Consider the following 21,490-nt stretch of genomic DNA (forward strand, 5'->3'; position numbering starts at 1 on the left):
AGAATCGGCATTCTTCTCCATCATTTGCTTGAACATGTTCTCAATACGACCCATTTTATTGTTGGAGATGCTAGGACCATGAGAAGGATAAGGAGGTGGGTTGCTCGATTGTTGATACACCGGGGGCCTTTGAAAACCCGACCCCCGATTTCCTTGGTTGTTGTTCCACCCGCCTTGGTTGTTACCTCCCAAATTGCCTTGTTTATTATTGTTTTACCAATTCCTTTGGTTATTGCTTCCACTCCAATTACCTTGATTGTTAGAATTTCAATTGCCTTGATTATTCGAAGGTTTCCATTGTTGTTGACTAGGACCTTGGAAGTTGTTTCTTTGCCCTTAAAAGTTCACATATTGGACCTCTTCTTCTTGATCATTGTAAGAATCACCTTGATCAAATCCACTATCTTCTTGCACAAAATTGTCCACTCTTTGTTGCACTTGTGGACTTCTTGTTCTTCTCTTGTTTACCATCATATTGATTCCCTCTATAGCATTGACTTGCCTCGGGTTTTGCACTTGTTGAAGTTGAGCCTTTGCCAATTGGTTCAAGGTGGTTGTCAACTTGACTATTGCTTGCTCATGGTCATGTAACTCTTTATTAAGAAAATCATATTTGGATCACCTTGTGGAACATTGGCTCTAGATTGCCACGCCAATGTAGTATCCGCCATCTCATCCAAAATATCACACGCCTCCGCATAAGGCGTAGTCATGAAGTTCCCGCCGGCAAATTGATTCACTACACATTAGTTGGTGGTATTGATCCCCCGATCGAAAGTTTGTTGAATCATGTTCTCCGTCAGATCGTTATTGGGGCACTCTTTCACTATTGTCCTATATATTTCCCATATCTCGTGTAGTGGTTCATTAAGCTCTTGCTTGAATGCTAGAATTTCATCCCGAAGATGGCCATGTGCCTGGGAGAGAAGTACTTTGAAATAAATCTCTCCGCTAGTTCATCCCAAGTACGAATGGAATGAGTTGGCAAACGTTTCAACTAACCTAAAGCTTTCCCCCCCATAGAGAGAAGGGAAAAAGCCTTAGCCTCAAAGCATCCTCGGAGACATTTGTTTGTTTGCTTCCCCAACACGTATCAATGAACCCCTTCAAATGTTTATATGCATTTTGACCCAGTGCACCGGTGAAGAATCCTCGTTGCTCGAGCAAAGTGAGCATCACATTGGTTATTTGAAAGTTGCCTGCCCTAATACGGGGTGGGACTATAGCACTTGCATACTCTTCATTCGGCAACACCCAGTGTGGAGCCGCTCGTGGTGGAGGTGGGGGTGGAACGGGAATATTATCTTGAGGCGGTCGGCTTCGTCTATTGGCTTGAGGTTTAAAAGGGACCTCATCCATTGCATCATCATCAACATCCACATCCCCCACGGCTATGTTTCCTAGCTCATTGTTAGCCATGATTATACCTACAATACTCACACATTAGTAACAAGGAAGGAAAAGAAGATATTCCAAAAACACACCTAAATATGTAGCTAACACCGTCTTTTAGCTTCCCGGCAACGGCGCCAAAAATTGGTCTCATCTAATTTCACTCCTCTATTTGAGGATATGAAAACGGTCGATGCAATAGTAATACCCAACAAGGAGTCGGGGTCGATTTTTCATAGGGGGATATGAATGGGTCTTAGGGATATATATTATAGTGTATGAGCTTGGATTATCTCAAATTGCACTTTCACAAACTTGGGTTGTTTCTAGGTCTAATTTAAACAAAGACTACAAATTAAGAATTTAACCTAGGAAAGTGTTTTTGTTTGTTTTTCAAATGATATGAAAGGCCTAGGGCTATGACCTTCACCTAGGTGTTCGCCTAATGGGTTGTAAACTTTAAAGCTTGTTTTATTGGTCGGGGTGTATTATAGCTATCAACACCCAAGTACCCACTCAATACCTCTCGGTTAGAGAGTGATTTTGCCCAATTTGGATTTCTCAAGTCCAAATGAGTATTGAACAAAATAGTTGATGATAAGCTCAAGTTGGGTTTTACTATCTCTAGGTTCAACCCTTTAATTGGGCTTATCAATCTCTCGATTGACCCAATTTCTTGCTAGCCAAGTTTTCTAGACTAAGTCTCTCTTTCTCAAGTAGAGACCAAGTCAAATAGGCATGAAATAATGTTTGCAACCATTAATTCTTCACATAAAAGCAAGAACTAGGCTAGATAATCAACACCCAACCATAAACAAGCAATAAATCAAATACCCATTAAGTTTACACACTAGGATTGGGTCACAACCCTAGTGAAAATCTAGCTACTCATGCTTAGATTGGAAGAAAAAGAAGAAGAAGTGATAATTAAACCCATATTGATAATTAAAATGATGAAATCAATATCCAAAAAGCTCAAAATAGCAAAAACTACTAAAAAGAGTAAAAGAAAACGTCCACTGTAGCTGCTGATGTCAAAACTTGACCTAAAAAGTAAAACTATTCTATTTATACAGTGCTAGAATTTTTGGACAAAAATACCCTTTCGGAGGTTCTGCGGCCGCACAATTCCATGTGTGGTCCGCACTTTGCTTTAGCCTGACAAGAATGGAAACCTGCGGCCGCATAATGCTGAACTGAAGTCGCACTTCTCTCTTTTTGTGGTCCGCACAAATGTGATTGCGGCCGCGTAGCTGTTCTTTTGCGGACGCACAATAATTGTGCGGTCCGCACTTCTGTTGAATTTGAGATGCAAGTTCTCTGAACTTTTGCTCTTGCCCAGGTTCTGCGGTCGCACATGTCATGTGCGAACCGCACTTTGCACTTGTCTCTGATAGGAGTTTCTTCATAATCTGCGGATCGCACTTCTGAGCATCTGTGACTGTTTGTGTCCTTGAGTTCAGATCACTCCTTCTTGAGTTGGATTTCATCTTGGGGGATCATTTTCCACTATTCCTGCAATTAAGCATATTTTATCAGTTTTCGGAAACACAATTAAACGCTTTTGGACTAAAACGAAAGCAAAAATTTGCTAAGAAGTAGTCAAAACCCCCACTTATCAGTGCCAAGAAAATGAAATGATGTGAGAAAGGTTAAGAAATGAGCCTTGATTCAATTGTTCCAAATTGACTTCGAAAATAGATTTGGCTAAAAGCTTATGTACTCAAGTCGTGCCCAAATGTGGTTGTTTCAACTAATGCTATACTTTGTAAGTATTTCCAACGTGTTTTGAGCTCTTATATATCCATGAGTTAAAATTGTGTATTGCCCTTTGGGGAGAAAGTATTTCAATAATAAATGATGTGTTACACGTTTATGATTTTAACTTGTGCTTCGATTGCCAATCATTTTACTCCATTTTTTGGAAAGAAATCCATTGTGTTTAAAGTCTTCATTACTAATGAACCTAAAGTAGTAATTTCCGGAATATTCTATTTGTTGATATTTATGTTGATGATCCATGAAAGGAAAGAAATTAAAGTGTGGAATATGAAATACGGCCATTTAACCATGAATGAAGAATCATATGTATGGCCAAAAGAGCCAATGAAATAATGATGTTGTAAGTGGTTGAAAGTGCCAATGAGGCTATAAATGGTGTGAAAGGTTATGAGGTAAATGCAATTGTATTTCTGTTTCCCTTGTATGAAAATCAAAAATATTTTTTTTCGGGAGTATCGTTAGTCACCGAGGAAGGGTAGGTTGACATAACTTAACCCCGAAATATACCTTCATCCGCATACATTGGGGTGAGGCGGCAGGGCCGCTTTGTGTAGGGTTTGTGATTGTGAATACACTTTCACCCGCATACATTGGGGTGAGGCGGCAGGGCCGCTTTGTGTAGGATTTGTGATTGTGAATACACCTCCACCCGCATACATTGGGGTGAGGTGGCCAGGCCGCTTTGTGTAGGGATTGTGATTGTGAATGTGAATACACCTTCACCCGTACACATTGGGGTGAGGCGGCAAGGCTGCTTTGTGTAGAGAATGTGGTATTAAAATTACACCTCCACCCACACACATTGGGGTGAGGTGGCAGGGACATTTTGTGTAGAGAATGTGGTATTAAAATTACAAATCCACCCACACACATTGGGGTGATGCGGCGGGTACGCTTTGTGTAGAGGTTGTTACAAGGGATCTCTCAACCAAAAATCATGTTACTATCATGTTTTGAAAACTATTATGTTTTAACTTGGCCTTTGGATATTATTGGTTATTGTTGTTGCTTCCATGATTTTTTCCTTTATTATATTGGCATTCTATTCTGGAAGAGGATATTTAGCTTTACATACTGGTACTATTCCATATGTACTAACGTCCCTTTTTGCCGGGGGCGCTGCATCTTCAATGGATGCAGGTGGTTCGTTAGCGGGCGGTTTTGATCTTCGTTAGCAGTTACTCTCTGTTCAGCAGATTTTGGTGAGCCCAACTATGTTCTGGGCTTCATGTCATTTGACGTTGTACTTTATGTTTTGAGGTATAGCCGGGGCCTTATCGCCGTCACTTCCATACTACTCTTCTGTTGTACTTAGAGGTTCCGTAGACAGGTTGTGGATGGTGTTTGATGTTGGAAATTAAACTAGTAAGTATTGGTATTTGGGAAAACATATTTTTCATCATATCTATAAATTTGTAATATTTTGAAATCATAAATGAATATCCTTTAGTAATGGAAAAAGAGTGTGGGACACTTGAATCTTCTCATGTCTATCACTTATACTGATTCTTATGTTGTTAATGGGCAAGGTTGGGTAGAAGGCATCTAGCAGGCTTGCTTAATCGGGGTATCTCGGTTGAGTGCTGGTCGCGCCCCCAAGGGGTGTGACACTACTGCTCATGTAAAGAACTATGATTACATGATGTTTACTCACTAGCTACTACGAATAGGCAAAAATAAAAATCAAACTACTCAATCATCTTTAACCACGGATCAATCACTGATCAAGTGGTTTATTTTCCTATTAGGGTGCTCAAAGAAGTCTTTAGACAAAATTCATTGTCAAATTCATTATCATAGACAAAATTAGCTTTAGGGCCTTTATTCTTTAGAGATGCTTGATAAAGCTCAGCCAAATGTCTTGGTGTACGACAAATATTTGCCCAATGCCTTTTTTCCACCGAGATAATTGTTATTCATGAAGCAAGTCGAGAATGTGTGTGGTTGAGGTCTATAATACATCTTATTCGAGACAAATGTGGTTTGAAATGTGATAAACTACTCACGATTTTGTATGAAAATAATGCATCATGCATAGCCCTATTGAATGGAGGATTCATAAAAGGATAGGACAAAACACATTTCACCGAAGTTATTTTTCACACATGAGCTTCAAAAGAATGGTGATATCAATGTGCAACAGATTCGTTCAAATGATAATATGGTTGATTTGTTCACAAAATCTCTACAAACGTCGACCTTCAAGAAACTAGTGTACAAGATTAAGATGCGAAGGCTCAAGGATATGAATTGATGCTCTCATCAGGGGGTGTTAATACACGTTGTACTCTTTTTTCCTTACAAGGTTTTATCCCACTGGGTTTTCCTTGCAAGGTTTTTAACGAGCCAACCAAAAGTCGTATTTCTAAACATGTGTACTCTTTTCCTTCTCTAAAAAATTTTTCCCACTGGGTTTTATTTTAGTTAAGATTTTAGCGAGGCACATTATCTATTGAGTAGACACTCAAGGGGGAGTGTTATCAATAGAATTGTATTTAGAGTGAACGTCTATCTTTTAGATAGTTTGTTACTTTGTGGCTAAGTCATTTTCCCCCCTATAAATAGAGGGGCTTTACTCCCATTATAAATCATCTGAAATACAATAAGAATTACCTCTCTCTTTTCCTTGCAATATTATTCTTTTCCTTATTGTTTAATTTCAATATTAATATTGTATTTGATTTATTATTTTTTAATATGCGAAGTTCCATAAATTAAAAGAAAGAGAGGAATCTTTTGTAATTACACAAGCTGAGGGGCAATTGTTGTAATCGGAATAGCTTTCCCTCAAACATTATAACTGAAAAACCTGTCGCTTCTCGCCTTCCCCTGTCCCTCGGCTTTTCTCTCCTAAATTTCAACAAAAATAGAGAGACATTCAAATCCAAAACCCTAATCCAACAAGCTTCATTCCCAAAGAGAATCTTGGTAAACATTTACATACACACATTGAAATTGAAACACAAACTTAGCTGATAAGTCGTTAATCTCTTCAGTTTCACGTACAATTATTATTACAATTCTTGGACGGCGGTCCCTTTCTCCTTCCATTTCTCAATTGCTTATGCTGTTTTTTCCCCTCCTTAATTACTCATTTGGGTTTGAGAATTTCATATTCAATTCCTCAACATAGCCACTTAATTTCTCCTGGAAACCCAAAGTTGAGGGTCTCGAAACTTATTTTCCCTTGTAAGTTCTCTGTTTCTTAATATTGTTTTTCTACTTTCTTTTCAAATTACGAGCTTTTTTTTAAAATGAGGGTATTACCTACTAGCTCCCACCCCACAGCCACCGGGTAACTTTGTCCACCAAGGCCAGACAGAGAGGAGAAATCACCTAGTATGTTTTGCCTCAATTGGGATTTGAACCTGAACCTCATGGTTCTCTATTGACCACTAGACGACAGCCTTGAGTGCTTTTCAATTATTCCAACCATTTCAATTTATGTGAACCTATTACTACTTGGGGAGTCAAATAAGGTTTTCTTTTACCATATTTTTTGCAAATTCTTTTTAAATATTTTGAATCGTTAACTATTGTGACTTATAGTACTTTTATGTAGTTTCTAAATATGTAATTTTATTTCTCAAAATTTGAAAATTCTATGTCGGAATTCACACCGAAAATAGTAAGTTTGACCTTCATACTCCGAAGAGGTTCACAGAAACTGAAATGAAAGGAGTACGGGTTTTTGCTTAACTAGTTTGGGATTGAGGGATAGTAATTGTTGTTGTTATATGATTTTTGTTTAACTGTCTGTTGAAATTTTATAACGTGGGAAGTGGGAAAACTGTTGGAGAGTCATGTATATTCAAACGGGGTCCTTTTTTCTTTTTTCTTTTTTCCCTTTTAGAAATTGTTTAGAGGTGTACATTGGATTATTTTACTTGTAAGGGTTGGAAATTTAATGGTCAAAGGTCTTGTCTCTAGATTAGTTTGAAGAATATGCTGATTTTGACAGTAACAACTGTTATCTGCAGTTGAAAAGGTCATGCATCGGAAGAGGGTGGTTGACTGCTTCAAATGCTTCAAATTTCATTCCATTTTGAGGGGTTAAATTTTGGCTTGATATTTGAATTCAGATGTGTATAGTAGTAACAGATATTGGTGGAGAGGAGCATAGTGATAGATGGGAAATAATTGTGTTCATGCAAAGTTTTCAAAGGATGGGTTCTTCAACTTATTCTTTTGGCGGTCTCGATCACCGAATATGATCACAAATAAGAAAAAAGAAAAGGCTATTGAAGAACCTTCTACAGACAAACAGCCCGAACGTCCTAACTCTTTTCAGAATCAACCCCCAGAATTGGTGAAGATAGACAGAGAAGAGAGTAAACTATCTGATACAAAAGGGCCTGAGCAGGCTATTAAAGTGAAGGAACAGAAGATAGACGCTCAGGTAGTTAAACCTGAGAAGATGTCAGTTGATTCGAAACCTACAGTAGCAACGGGACCTGAAAATTTTGGCAACACAATCCATGAAAAGGCAAAACCAAAAGAGCCCGCGAAACCGAAGAAGCCACATCACGTCAAGAGAATGCTTAGTGCAGGACTCCAGGTTGAGTCGGTGTTGAAAACAAAAACCGGTCTTCTGAAGGAGCATTATGATTTGGGGGAGAAACTTGGACATGGGCAATTCGGGACCACATTCCTCTGTGTTGAAAAAGCAACAGGGGAAAAGTATGCTTGTAAGTCTATTGCGAAGAGGAAATTATTGACGCCTGAAGATGTGGAAGATGTAAGGAGAGAAATTCAGATATTGCATCACTTATCTGGACATCCTAACGTCATTTCAATAAAAGCAGCGTATGAGGATGCTGTTGCAGTTCATGTTGTGATGGAATTATGTACAGGGGGTGAGCTCTTCGATAGAATTGTTAAGCAGGGACATTATTCCGAGAGAAAAGCGGCTGAGCTTTCAAGGACAATAGTTAGTGTAATAGAAGCCTGCCATTCTCTAGGAGTGTTGCACTTGGACCTTAAGCCTGAGAATTTTCTCTTTGTCAATGAGGAAGAGGATTCACCTCTAAAGATTATAGATTTCGGGCTATCAACGTTTTTCAAGCCAGGTATTTTTCCACTTTCTCCAAATTCTTCCATTTACTTCCTATATATTTTGGTCTTCCCCTCTTTCTCTATTTCTTTGAATTATTTTTAGTGGTTTGTATGCATAAGAAAAACTTGTTTTCTATGGTACCCGACAAGGGAGGGATAGCCTATCGGTAAGGACCCTCCACCTCCAACCATGAGGTTGGGTGTTCCGTTTACCAAAGGGAGCAAAGTGGGTTGAAGACTCTGTTGGGATCCTAGGTAGGAAAGTTCAGGAGGGCGGGTTTTATCGTATCAAACGAAGAAGTAGAAACTTTGGTATTATAGAAGTAATAAGGTTAAGTAGTTGGTATTTCTATTTGCCTACTTGATAAGCAATATGCTTCTGTAGTTATCTATTGACAACCTTTGCTCATTTTTTATGAGCAATTGAATCGAGAGCAGGGTCTTGTTATAACACCAAACTTAATTTTCTCAAATATAGTGTCGATGGATTCGTTAAAAAGCAAGAGGTTATCCTTGAGGAATCCACAGAACATTTGCTAGATACTAAAGAGAAAACAAATACAAGGTTTTTGACAACACTAGAGCTTATTTACTCTAATCCGCTTATTAAGATGCATGAACCTTTTCTGCGGAAGGAGTGAAACAATTGTACCCTTGTTTATTGGGGCATAGCCATTAGCCAATGAAAACACTTTTCAGCTTTTGGACTCTAGTTTTGACTGAAACATATTGGATATGTTAAGGTAAATAGTGTAAGCATAAGGGCGAAAAATTCTTTCCAAACAATGTGGTTGTGTATATACTTCAAAGCAGGAGTTACAAATCCGAGATGTAGTTAAAACAGCTTCACCTACAAGTACTTTGATACATGCAAAGAAAACATGATTAGATATGCTACTTTAAGCAACATCACGGGTTCGAACTCTGCTACAAACCGAAGTCTGGTATTTAAGTGGAGAAGGGTAGAGAGATGGCTCCATTCCCTGTGAGTTTCGAACCGTGTGCCACTGGCCCTCGGGGTTCTTGGTTACCAAAAAAAATGAGGTGCAAAATGAGAGCAATATTTTAGGAATCTTTGAACATTATTTGAGGATCTGGTAGAATAATTGTTGGGAATCTAGGATTTGAAAGAATTTGATTTGTTTTTAGCAAGTATTCAATTTCAACAGGCCATCTGCAGGTGCCTTTGTAGTAGTAATTACTTGATAGGAATTCTAGAAACCAGCTCCTATTTTTAATTTTTTGGTCCAAAACATTTAGGCATTACATTTTTTTTTTTTTTAAAGTGAAAGTCGTCCCCTTGATATGGATAGATGGAAGTCTTTCCTTGTCCAAAGCCTTGAAAGCTCCAAACTTATTTGTTTGTGAAGTCAATAGCATTGCGTATCTATATCTGCTAGTTTATATTGAGAACCCATTCTTTTTTATTACTCTTAGGTCGGAAAAGCGATGCCGCTTCTGATTTCGCAGAAGTTCTATTAATTTGAAGGGTTATTATTGACCTTAATATTTCGTAAGAATTGTATTAATTAGAAGGGTTATCATGTCCTTAATATGATGTTCATCATCTTATATGGAAAATATCCTTAGCATCAGTTATTCTATATACTCTCTTAATAACATGTGCTTTCTAGCGTGCACCTGTCTTCTTTGTTGATGTGCTTTTGCTTTTAAATTACCTAGTTGATTGGGTTATGTTCTTAATCACAGGGCAAATATTCTCTGATATTGTTGGAAGCCCTTATTATGTTGCTCCAGAAGTTCTGCTTAAGCGATATGGTCAGGAGGCTGATATCTGGAGTGCAGGTGTAATAATTTACATTCTTCTCACTGGTGTACCTCCATTTTGGGGTGGTAAGTTGATCTTTTCAAGTTTAATGGATTACAGTTTTTGTCGTTTTTCCATGGTTTCCTGGTTATGTGAAGTACCAAAAACAGCTTCTCATGTTTACTTCATTCATTATTTGGATAGAAAGTGAGCAGGAAATATTCGACGAGGTTTTACGTGCCGATATTGACTTCATATCAGATCCTTGGCCTAACATTTCTGAAGATGCAAAAGATCTGGAAAGGAGAATGCTTGTTAGGGACCCCAGAGAGCGACTTACCGCACATGAAGTTCTATGTGAGTAGTCGTTGATTTCAACTTCATATTTAAAATCCAGCCTTTCATATCTTATGCTTAGAGATGCTGTGAGAACCATTTTGCTTAGCAGCTGAGAGAATATGGTGAAATCGTAATGTCTTTTTGGTGTTTTGTTGATCTATGTGAGTCCTTAGTTACTTTGTATTTTTAAGTTCACCTAGAATTTCAAACATATTTGCCTAAAAGAATATCACAATCAGAAAAATGTATCTGCGTCTGGTGTAGAATTGGGAATTTTGTTATGCTAGCTGTTCATCTTCTGCAAGTTGATCTTGATAGAGCACGTGTAGGGAAATAATATTCTTTTTAAGTCAATTCAGAGAAAAGGGAAGTCTTTCTATGGAGATGGTTTTGGTTCTACTTCTTCTCAAGTTAGATTGTCTATATTTGTCCGTATTTGCCTTTTAATTTCCAACATGTGATACCTCTCCATCAAGGGGTTACCGACATAGGAGGATTGCTTTGTCATTGCACTTTCTAGATTCGGGGGCATATTATTCTTCTTTTCCGTTTTGCAGGCCATCCCTGGGTGAAGATTGATGGTGTGGCTCCAGATAAGCCTCTTGATTCTGCAGTATTGAGTCGCTTAACACAGTTTTCTGCCATGAACAAGCTTAAGAAAATGGCTCTCATGGTAAGATATTAGTAAACGAATTATAGTTTCAATGGACCACTAAAAGTGGCTGTTAACCTCCTCCCTCCTCCCTCCTCCCTCCTCCTCCACCCCAAGAAAAGGAAGGGAAAAAAAAGCCAATTTTTAAACTTGAAATTGCAGTTAAATTTTTATAGCTCCCAACACACGCACGAAAAGTTAATCTAGTTCAAGAATCAAAAGGTGTCTTGTTTCTTCCAATGACAAAAATCTATTTGTATCATACAGGTTATTGCTGAGAGTCTTTCTGAAGAGGAAATTGCAGGCTTGAAAGAGATGTTCAAAATGATTGACACAGATAACAGTGGACATATTACTTTAGATGAACTGAAGATTGGACTAAAGCAATTTGGGGCTGATCTTAGTGAGACTGAGATACAAGACTTGATGAAGGCGGTAGGTTTTGGACTTTTAGTCTTCCATAACTATTCAGTATTAAATGCCATGTGGACAATCAAAGAAATCATTTACTTTACTCACACAGGGTTTAAATAATTCCAGTGACAAAGTCTCCATCTAACCATGAAAATCGTCAAAATTAGGCTGAAATTAGATCCTTTATTTATCTGCTTTCTTTTCTGTCTGTGTGATGATTGTAAAGATGGGACTGAATCCTTCAGATATGGGCTTTGAGAACTCACTGCAAATTGCTTAAATACTTAATCCTTTTCATCTTGTACATTTTCTTTCTACTAACTTCTGACCTTTGCTCTATAATAAATCTGTAAAATACCCTTTTATTAACTGTATGTATCTGTCTTTCAGAGTCAAATACTGTTAAAATGATGTCTAGTTTGGAGGAAGGAGCATTTTTGTCTAGCTGTGGTACAAAGAAGCCTTTAAAGGAAAAATGAGCAATTTGTTTTTCTTGTAACTGGAAAATGTTTGCCCACCAGGTTTCTAGTTCTTTCTAGTAGGTGCCATCAAATCAATTCCACCGGACAACCTTTAGATCACCAACCAAGAGAGAAGAACTGATCTGCAGTTGTTCTTCTTTCCTAACTCCTTTGCAAATTTAATTTCAACGAAATATATCAGTAGTGAAATTCTTTAGTACTTCTGCAATTGTGTGACAAGTTATAGCCGTAGTTTGTTGTTATCATGGCAATCATGCAATGTATCTCTCTATGAAATTGCTAGCGCCTGTTAGTTACATAAAAGTATCCAAAATGCCACCGTGCAGTCAAATTTCTGTCACACAATTTGCTTGTTGCGAGTACCTAAGAATTCTAAGTCAATTGGAAAAAGCTACAGTTACTGCATTTGGTTATTTCATTGAGCTACTGAGTACATAATACTCTTTATTAGTAGCACTGTTGGATTGTCACTTAAACAAAGCTTTTGTGCCTTGAGAAGTTTAATATCTGTGGACCTGTTTGTCCTTTAGAAATTATGCTCTCGTTATGAGCAGCTAAGCCATACTATTTGTCTAAGAATTTGTGCTAAGCAACTGCTATGTGTTGTGTGAAGACATTCTTCATTAGATAATTTTATACTTCTTTCTTTTTGTCTAACTTCAAATTTTCTTCCAAAAAACGCAGGCGGACGTTGACAACAGTGGTACCATTGACTATGGGGAATTCGTAGCTGCAATGCTTCATGTCAACAAAGCTGAGAAAGAAGATTATCTTTCTGCTGCTTTTTCATATTTTGACAAAGATGGGAGTGGGTATATTACTGCAGATGAAATTCAAAAGGCTTGTGAGGAATTTGGCATAAAGGATGTCCGCTTGGATGAAATCATTCAAGAAGTTGATCAAGACAATGTACGTAGTTCTACTGGCATTTCTCTATTCCAAATATACTTAGTAATGCATGAAAGTAATGGTAGGCTATATAACATTTATGTCAACGCAACTCTCATGTCTCTCACAACCACATTGACACATTCAGGACACATTTTGTGGTCAAAACGCGTATGCAGCTATACTCAAACATGTACGCGACAGTATCAAAATGTATATAGCAACACAATTTGAATCTTTTCCAGTGGTCCGTGTCTTTTAGAGTGATGCTTTTCGTTCTTTCTTATCACTACATCTTGTTGAATTATCTGTTCTTACATTTCAGGATGGCCGGATAGATTATAAAGAGTTTGTGGCGATGATGCAGAAAGGAAATGCAAATTTGGGCAACAGACGGTTGCCTAATAATTTTAACATCGGATTTAGGGACCCAACAAAAGTCTGCTGACACAGAAAGATATTTGTACTTGTTTATTATTAATTTTTCTCTTCTTTCTGTTTTTAGTTTTTCTCCTTCATCATCTTCCCATGATCTTTGTACTTACTTTTTCTGTTTGTAATTTTTCTTCTTTTGTCATTTCCCTCATGATTTTGAAGTGTACAGAAGTATAGTAGGCTCAAGCATCAGTTGATGTTGGTTCATAACAAATGCCAGCTCTTATTAATTTACTCCCGAATTGTATTAGCTTCAAAGTTCAATATATTCAAGAATAGGATGCACTGTTAATTATTTCAAGAAAATAAGGTAGTGCTTGTTCTTATATCTCTTATTTCTCATTCTTTATTTGAGCAATGATTTAATTTTTACAGGTGTTAGGTTGACACTTTTTTTTGGGGGGGGGAGGGGGGATTAAGTGGCTCACGAGGAACGAAAAAAAAATTTATATTTCATCTCTATGTTTTTACATAGCAATTTTGGGTGGGTCATCACTTGTAGGAATGATATAATGCTAATATCCATGTTTCACGCGGCCAAGGAAGCATTCGTTTTTAATCTCATTATGACTTGGTCGTTCAGAAGAGCAATTACTTCAATCAGAATAGTGGAACGAAAGGTAGTAAAAGAATTAAATACTCCTCTCTTTGCAAATCGCCCCGTGAAGACAGGCATTTGGAAAGGTTCTCGAGATTCTCAATCGCTCTTGAGAGGCTACAACATTGAGACAAAACGTACATCCCTTAACTGAACATTATACGTGTTTAGTTAAAAACAGAAAATTAAGTTCATGCAATCATACTGGAGAAAGACATAATACATAATCCAAACTGTACGATCGCCAATAATTTAGGAATCTCCTTCATTCTGACTTTTTCTCTATCATCTTCTCCCTTTCGTCCTTTGGGGGGGAAACTAGCAAGTTGAAAGTCCACACAGCCAGCAAAGTTGCCTGTATTGGAGCAAGCCAATAAACATGTATGTGCTCCTTGGTTATATGATCCCCACGCGCATAAGCCCATCCCATCACAGAGGCTGGATTCATGCACCCCCCTGTTAGATCAGAACCAAGTATGTGAAGAGTCAGCTTGGACAGACTGGATATCCACGTCTTCATCAAGGTACTCGCACGACTTCTTCTGGAAAGTCCAAGTGAAATGGTAACAATCGCAAATGTCAAGCACCCTTCAATCAGTGCACCTCGGTGGATGTCAATGGTCAAACGAGGTCCTCGTCCTATGTTTGGAAATGCTGCAATGATGAGCCTAACCCCAGTAATTGAACCAAAGACTTGAGCAGGGATTCTGGCACCGACAGTGAAGAGGAAATTGGAGAGATCCCCGGAGATGGCACCGGACAAGATAGTGAGAGGGTTGTAGGCCCCACCCTTGGTAGCTTTAGCCAAGAAGGCAAAGAAGAACATATTGATGACAGATATTGAATGTTTGAGGATTTCACCTTTGAGATCATGAGCCCCATAACCCAACATTGTGTGAACAAACATCTTGATAAGCACACTTGACCAGACCCACATGAAGGACATGATGAAATCTGAAACCAGCAGCCTCCTCCTGCTTACCCCCATTTCTTGCTTCTTTTGATTGATCCTCTTAGGTGTCCTGCTTTCTTTGGGTAGGAGGTGCGGGTAGAGGAGTTAAGAGTGTGCGTCTTATTAGTTATAGTCCTTCCATCATCTTAATCCCTTATTTAAAAACTTATATCTGTCTCCGTCCTTTACTCTTCCACAACTTAGTCTAAACCGGAATCAATTTCGCCCAGTATTGGTAAGTCTACTCCATGAACCTGCAGCAAACTATCAAAGGTTAGAAAGCTTAGAAGAAAACAACATATTGAATGCCAACCGACCTTAATCTTCATACTCCAATGCTAGGACGGTAACATTATTTGGTCTAAGCTCTGGCTATCCAATTTTTTTTTCCTTAGAAGATCTGTCCCAAGTAGACTCTCACCCTTAATCTGGATACCAAAAAAGAACCTATAGCAACTAAAGGGCAAATATACCAAAAAGAAGGGATCTTTACATAAACAGCATGCAGGATTCAATGTTTACTTTTCCTAACTGGTACCCACAGATTATACACTAATTACATACGGTTACATACATATTATACATATATTATACATCCGCCGGCTGTTTTCAGTTTAAGCGGTTAGGTGGGTAGCTATTTAGGTTAATTCTTCAAAAAAGAACCTATACCAAGAAGATTAATTTTACCTATCGCATGCTACCATAGAGTGGGATGAGTCACACGATACATTACAGTCTCAAAGTACTATCAAATATGAAAGCTGCAATTCTCGAGTGCAGCAATTTTCAGGAAAAGTTCAACAGAAAATAACCAACAGAGGATTAAAATGCCCAGCAAGACATTTCAGCAAACAACTTTTGGTCAGAGGTAACAGTAACAGTGGCTTAACTACACAACCCCATCTGCAGAATTCAAATTAAAATTCAAACAAGTTTATGATCTTGAATATTTTTCGTCAATTTCTTCCCTAAAGCCACCATTGAATTCATCTTTGCTCTCTCTTGATTGCTGTAGAACCTCAAATTTTCAGCTTTTGCGATTAATGGTTATACAATTAGGGATTCACAACAAAAAAAAAAAAAAATGGCTCTCTTCTAAGTATGGTTACCTGGAGAAAGATTCCACACAATTGTTGTAACAAGATTTCGCTCTCTTCGACAAAAACTCTATGTTTCGCTTCCTATTTCCCCCTTAGATCTCCCCAATTTGTACGTTAGGGTTCTGAAAAATTGGGGGAAAAGAAGGGAACAATGTCAATCTTTTTTTGTTCAAAGATGCAGACAGGACTGAAACTGAAGGAGAGGAACAAAGATTCCTTTTGTAAGAAAATAACACCGGTCGTTTGGTTTTTGGACTGAAACTGCACCACTTTGTTAAAAATATGAACTATTAGTGCTCCATTTAAGAAGAATAGGACTATTTTAAACTTAAATCCAACAATAGTGGACTGTTTTGGGCCTTTTGTATTCTTAAGTGGATGCGCTGCATTTTACTAGGAAATCAATTAAAGATTATTTTGAGAAGTATTTTTTTTTTTAAAAGTAATTTTTTTAAAAAATTTTTTGTGAGGAGTAATTATTGTTTGGTCAAGCTTTTAAAAAGTATTTTTAAGTGTATATTCCTAAAATTGATTCTGCTTTTACTCAAAATAATTTTTTAGGCTATTATTGTTGTGCCAAAGTGAGTACAAACATCTAAAAACATAGTACAACACCTACGAAACGCAAATGGTTATAATCGAATGGAGAAATTGACTAAACATGTTTTTTAATTAAACAATCCTTGGTAAGGTAGTATAAGTTTAGGTTGTATCCAAAAATTATACAAACTAGTTGACAAGAGAATGCAAATCTGAGTGGGGTGTACAAATCCAGGTTTAATTAGCTTGATAGTTGGCACAAATCTTTTCTAATTGAAGTAATAAATTAAGAAAGATTTTTTATGGTAAAGTTGGGTCCATCCCAATTAATTAAGGAGCAAAGGGAAGTCATTATCCTTTAATAATTTTGCTAATAGGAGCTTTCATTTTTGGTGAGAAGAAGCAAATAGCCAGAAGAAAAAGACTTGCAAAATCAATATTAGGTAAAATGCCAATTCAAATGATGAGGCATGTCAATACTCTCGTTCTGATCTTAGTTGTCACTTGAAAGTCTTGTTGTAATGAACAGAAATCATCATGTGGCTGCAATCGAATTTTGATGCTATTTGATACTCTACTAGATTTGAGGGGTCGCATGCCGCACCCAATTATTGCTTTAAGCTCCGCCCATGCGTGGAGTTCGGAAAAGAGTCAGACCATAAGGGTCTGTTGAACGCAGCCTTACTTCATTTCTGCAAGAGGTTGTTTCCACTGCTCGACAACATGTGACTTCCTGGTCACATGACAATAATTTTACGTGATTTGGTATTGGGTGTTTATACTAAATCATATTAATTTATTATTATTATGTGATAAATTAAGGTAAAAATATATATTAATTAACCACTATAATTAAGTGTGTTTACCCTTAAAATTGGATAACAATTAAATTTGTAAGTAGTTTTAAAGATATGTGATTTTATTTGGCACAAACTTAGAAATATAAGAATTGAAGTTAGAAATTAACTGTAAAATGAAGCAAACCAATGTAACGCGCAACTTTGGCCCTCGAGCTAGGTCGCCCTTGAACTAACTGAGTATATTATTGAGAAGTAAGAACTGAACAACTGAATAAGAGAGCTTAAGAGAGAAAACGTAATATATTGTTTTGTTATGCGTGAATCTACCCTTACAAAATGATTGGAACCCCTTTTATATAGTAGAGGAGTTCTACATATGATACAATTCTAAATACAGAAGAAAATCTTCTGATTGGCTAATCAACCGGTCTTGACTTGATATATGCCGAGATCTCCGCTACAATCCTCGCCCGGTCATGGATTCCTCGGTTTTTTGTTATTCGACTTAGCAGGCTTCCTTCGATCTCACTAGATCCCTATCTTTCTCAGTCTCGACATTAGCTGGTCTCGATCTCGATCGATCCCTGAATCACGAGCTAGGCAATATTTATTCACGCAACGATCCAATATAACTTGGGATTGAACCTCGGTCTTCCACCCTGGTCTCGATTAACCATACAAAATCGGGTAAGCACGATTTTGACCGTATACAGATAGTCCCCTCATTTTTTGGAGAGTAATGACAAGAAATGATTTGAGCTTTCGATCATGACGTAATCGTCGTGACATAAGCAGTAGAAGTGACAGAAACGTCTCGTCGGTACAGTTTTCCAAGTATTTAATGCGCGTCAGTCGACGGTCGGCCACTACCAGTTTTGAACCGTCGTTGTGAAAATGACAAATAACCCCCTTCTTAATTATTTCAAACTTTACTTTCAAATCTTCTTCATTCAATCTCCATAGTTCTTTGCTTTCTTCAAAGCTTCCTATCTTCAAAATTTTGAGTTTCTTTGCTTGTTCTTCCTAAAACACCAAATACTTCAGTCTCCATTCTTCTTTGCCCGCAAAAACTAAATGGTCGAAACATCTAAAACTGTTCCGCAGAAAGAGGCTGCTTTCTCATCTCGGCCGGCCGGAGAGAAACCAGTGGTGGAGCCACGCTCTGAAGAACTTATTCCTGGGGGGGGGGGGGGTGTGTCATAGATTCCGACTTTAGGGTCGAGAAAACCTCATCGGTTTCTGATCGATGCGAGCTGATATCGAGATATATATACTCAATACCCAAAAGCCTCCTCGACCAAGTGAAGAAAGATTCCAACTGGGAAAACAAATAGGTTGTGATACCCGCACCAGAAGAAGCGATCACCACCCACGTGGAAGGATTCCTGAGTGTTTACACTTATCCTTTCACGCTGGGTCCCCTCGATCCGATCATTATAGACTTCTGCAAGAAATACCAGGTGACCCTCGGCCAAATTCACCCATCTTTCTGGAGGGTCGTGATATTGCCCCGTTTCTTCGTGAGCAAAATCGACGGGCTTGCTTTTACCCTTGACCACCTCATAAGATTATATAGCCCTCGACTCTATCGAGGTAGGCTGATAAAGCTTCAACGTCGGGCCACCAAGGCGCTCATCTCGAGTATAGATGAAGAAAAAGATCGGGGCTGGATGGGCTGGTTCGTTCGGGTGAAGACCATAGACCTAATCCCGGCTGAGAGGATGCCATTTCCTGAGAAGTGGAATATTGTCACGCCCCAAACCTGAAGAGGCATGGCCAACACCCGGTACTTTACTCGACCCGAGCGTACCACTCTGTAACTGTGAACTCTAGAGGGGTAACCCTCAACCTAGGCCGATGAGGCCATATTCTGAATTATCTGAAAATATCGTCTCCCTCATCTGAGGGGTAAACATACCCAAAAACTCATATATATTTAAATATATCTATATCTATATATAAATGTGCAGGCTGACGAGGCCGCCATGAACATCTACTGATATATAAACTATACAGGACTTGTCTACAAGCCTCTAGAGATAGTTGAACTATATCATGGTCGGGACAGTGCCTCGACCTACCCATCAAACCTGTATATATAAAACGGACTCCAAGGTCTAGACCTGGTAACTCCGGAGAAGTGGAGCTTACCAACCAAGCTGATATTTGGCTCTGTCTACTGGGAAGGTCTATCCAGCTGTCTATCAGGACTTGCATACATGAAATGCAGCGTCCCCAGCAAAGGAACGTCAGTACAAATAATGTACTGAGTATGTAAGGCAACAGAATAACTGAAAGCTAAAACTGAAATGATGATATAATAACTGAATATAACTGGGAGTCAAAAATAATATGAAGATATGCTTACATGTTGATACTGACTCAACTCTCTCCATATAGTATGTAAAATAGTTGTCCGGCCCTATAAGGCTCGGTATGTGTAACTGCCCTGCCGTAGTAGGCTCGCTCATAGGCGCTCGGCCATACTAGGCTCTGTATCTCGGCCATTCTGGGCTCGCTCATAGGCGCTCGGCCACAGTAGGCTCGGTATATAACTTACCATCTGATCAGAGGTTGCCCAATAGGGGCCTGCCCATCGATTATAGCTCGATGGTAATGAAAATATTGTAATACTATATATATATATATAGACTATCTATTCTCTTCACTAAAAGAAGACAAAACTATCTCTTGGCTGAAAGAATACAATACTAAACTGAATATGAAGTCCCGATAAGGGAGAATACTGTAACTTCTGAGACTAGGATAATGTGAATAAATTCAAGAATACAAACATCTCTTTATGCCTCGTTATCAAACTCATGTAGTTACGGGTTCATGCCAAAATGAAGAAAGGTTTAGCCTTAACATACCTTATCACAATCTTTCCAATCACCAACTTGAACTCGCCTTTTCTCACCTTAATCTACAACAACGATAATAATACTATTATTAAGTTACGAAAGGTACAACTAATGCACAACGAACGACAAGCTTATTTTGTATTAAAACGGACAGCATCTCCCCTATAATCCTTACTTCCTCCAAATTCAATATAATACCAAAAACAACAATAACAATATATATACATTATTTTCCAACCTTATGCACACCACACAATACTACAAAATAGCCCAACACACCCCAATCTCTTCATACACAAAATGACCACCGTAGTAGTGTCAACAACCCGAAAATGTTACGACGAACGACCAGCCCAAAATACTGCATTTATGTGGTGTTTATCCACACCCTTCCTCCTCCAAAACTCCACAAAACAGTAGTAAAACACGCAGCCCAACAGCACCACAAAACAGTCCGCTACAAGTTAATAACTCGAACTTACGGCTTCCGATCATCGTCCCGTGAGTTCTTACAAATATAGAACGACTTACTATGCATCTACAGCAGAAAAAATGGATGAAAGAGAGCAGTAAACTTACCTTATTTGTTGGATAACTCGGCTCCTATCTTGGTTCTTCAAACTCTAGGCTTTACCTCCAATTAGAACTTGAAAGGGAGAGAAAATCAATTTGGGTTTATGGGAAATTTGTGGGAGGATTTTTGTAGAGATTAAGTCTGGTTATTTTTCCCTATTATCAGCCTAATATATGAAGGGGATAAGCCTTTAAAAAGGCCTCTTTGAACGACCCGAACAGGCCCATTTTTGGACGACCCGAACATGCCCAGTTTTGGATTCTCGTTTAAGCATGTAGGTGACAGTCTGCGCAGTCTAGCAAAAATGGCCATATCTCTCTACTCTGATATCGTATTGATAAACGGTTTAATGCATTGGAAAATAGACTCATAGAGATGTATTTTGATGTATGGAACACCCCATAACTCTACGTATATTGGGAGAAAATGGCATTTACATTTGACCCAAAGGTTCAGTAAAACTTATGAACGTAACTTGTGATGACTTTCATCGACTTTTGTTCCACTTCTCGCTTGACTTCAAAACATAACACACGACTATCATACGACTAACATAACTCATAACATAACCTCCTTATCATGTTAAACATCCTGGTCTCACTCCATGCTATAACATTCCCAATTTGTCGACTTTCGACGAAACATTAGGTTTTTCAATTCCTTTAGCTTTTGAACCTTCCAACCATCTTTGTACTTGTTGTTCATTATCTTCAATATTTGTAACCTCCGAGGTAATATGATTAACTTACTTTGTAAATTTTTCAAATATGATTTCATTTCTGAGCTTACATCAATTGACTTACGACGTACTCGTACGTACGAAAATATGGGTTGTAACAAATATGAAGCGTAAGT

General features: G+C 38.2%; 2 protein-coding genes across 2 annotated transcripts; one reads left to right on the forward strand and one right to left on the reverse strand.

Annotated features, from left to right (window-relative positions):
• The first annotated feature begins 5,947 nt into the window (after window positions 1-5,947).
• On the forward strand, window positions 5,948-13,473 carry LOC107815283 (calcium-dependent protein kinase 26). Its single transcript, XM_016640844.2, has 8 exons — window positions 5,948-6,363; window positions 7,155-8,243; window positions 9,940-10,083; window positions 10,202-10,354; window positions 10,894-11,009; window positions 11,256-11,423; window positions 12,569-12,793; window positions 13,098-13,473. The coding sequence occupies exons 2-8, from the start codon at window positions 7,304-7,306 to the stop codon at window positions 13,218-13,220; spliced, it is 1,869 nt and encodes a 622-aa protein (XP_016496330.1). The 5' UTR covers window positions 5,948-6,363; window positions 7,155-7,303; the 3' UTR covers window positions 13,221-13,473.
• A 457-nt stretch (window positions 13,474-13,930) lies between these two features.
• LOC107815291 (putative aquaporin SIP2-1) lies at window positions 13,931-14,932 on the reverse strand. The gene has a single exon (XM_016640851.2). The coding sequence runs from the start codon at window positions 14,791-14,793 to the stop codon at window positions 14,071-14,073; it is 723 nt and encodes a 240-aa protein (XP_016496337.1). The 5' UTR covers window positions 14,794-14,932; the 3' UTR covers window positions 13,931-14,070.
• Between the last annotated feature and the right edge of the window lie 6,558 nt (window positions 14,933-21,490).

The sequence above is a fragment of the Nicotiana tabacum genome, chromosome 24 (assembly GCF_000715075.1).
Source record: "Nicotiana tabacum cultivar K326 chromosome 24, ASM71507v2, whole genome shotgun sequence".
NCBI lineage: Eukaryota > Viridiplantae > Streptophyta > Magnoliopsida > Solanales > Solanaceae > Nicotiana > Nicotiana tabacum.

Coding starts and splice junctions, on each gene's coding strand:
- LOC107815283 (XM_016640844.2), top strand. CDS start 7,304: ATGGGAAATAATTGTGTTCATGCAAAGTTTTCAAAGGATGGGTTCTTC. Junction 10,084..10,201: donor TGTACCTCCATTTTGGGGTG/GTAAGTTGATCT, acceptor TTATTTGGATAG/AAAGTGAGCAGGAAATATTC. Junction 11,424..12,568: donor TACAAGACTTGATGAAGGCG/GTAGGTTTTGGA, acceptor CAAAAAACGCAG/GCGGACGTTGACAACAGTGG.
- LOC107815291 (XM_016640851.2), bottom strand. CDS start 14,793: ATGGGGGTAAGCAGGAGGAGGCTGCTGGTTTCAGATTTCATCATGTCC.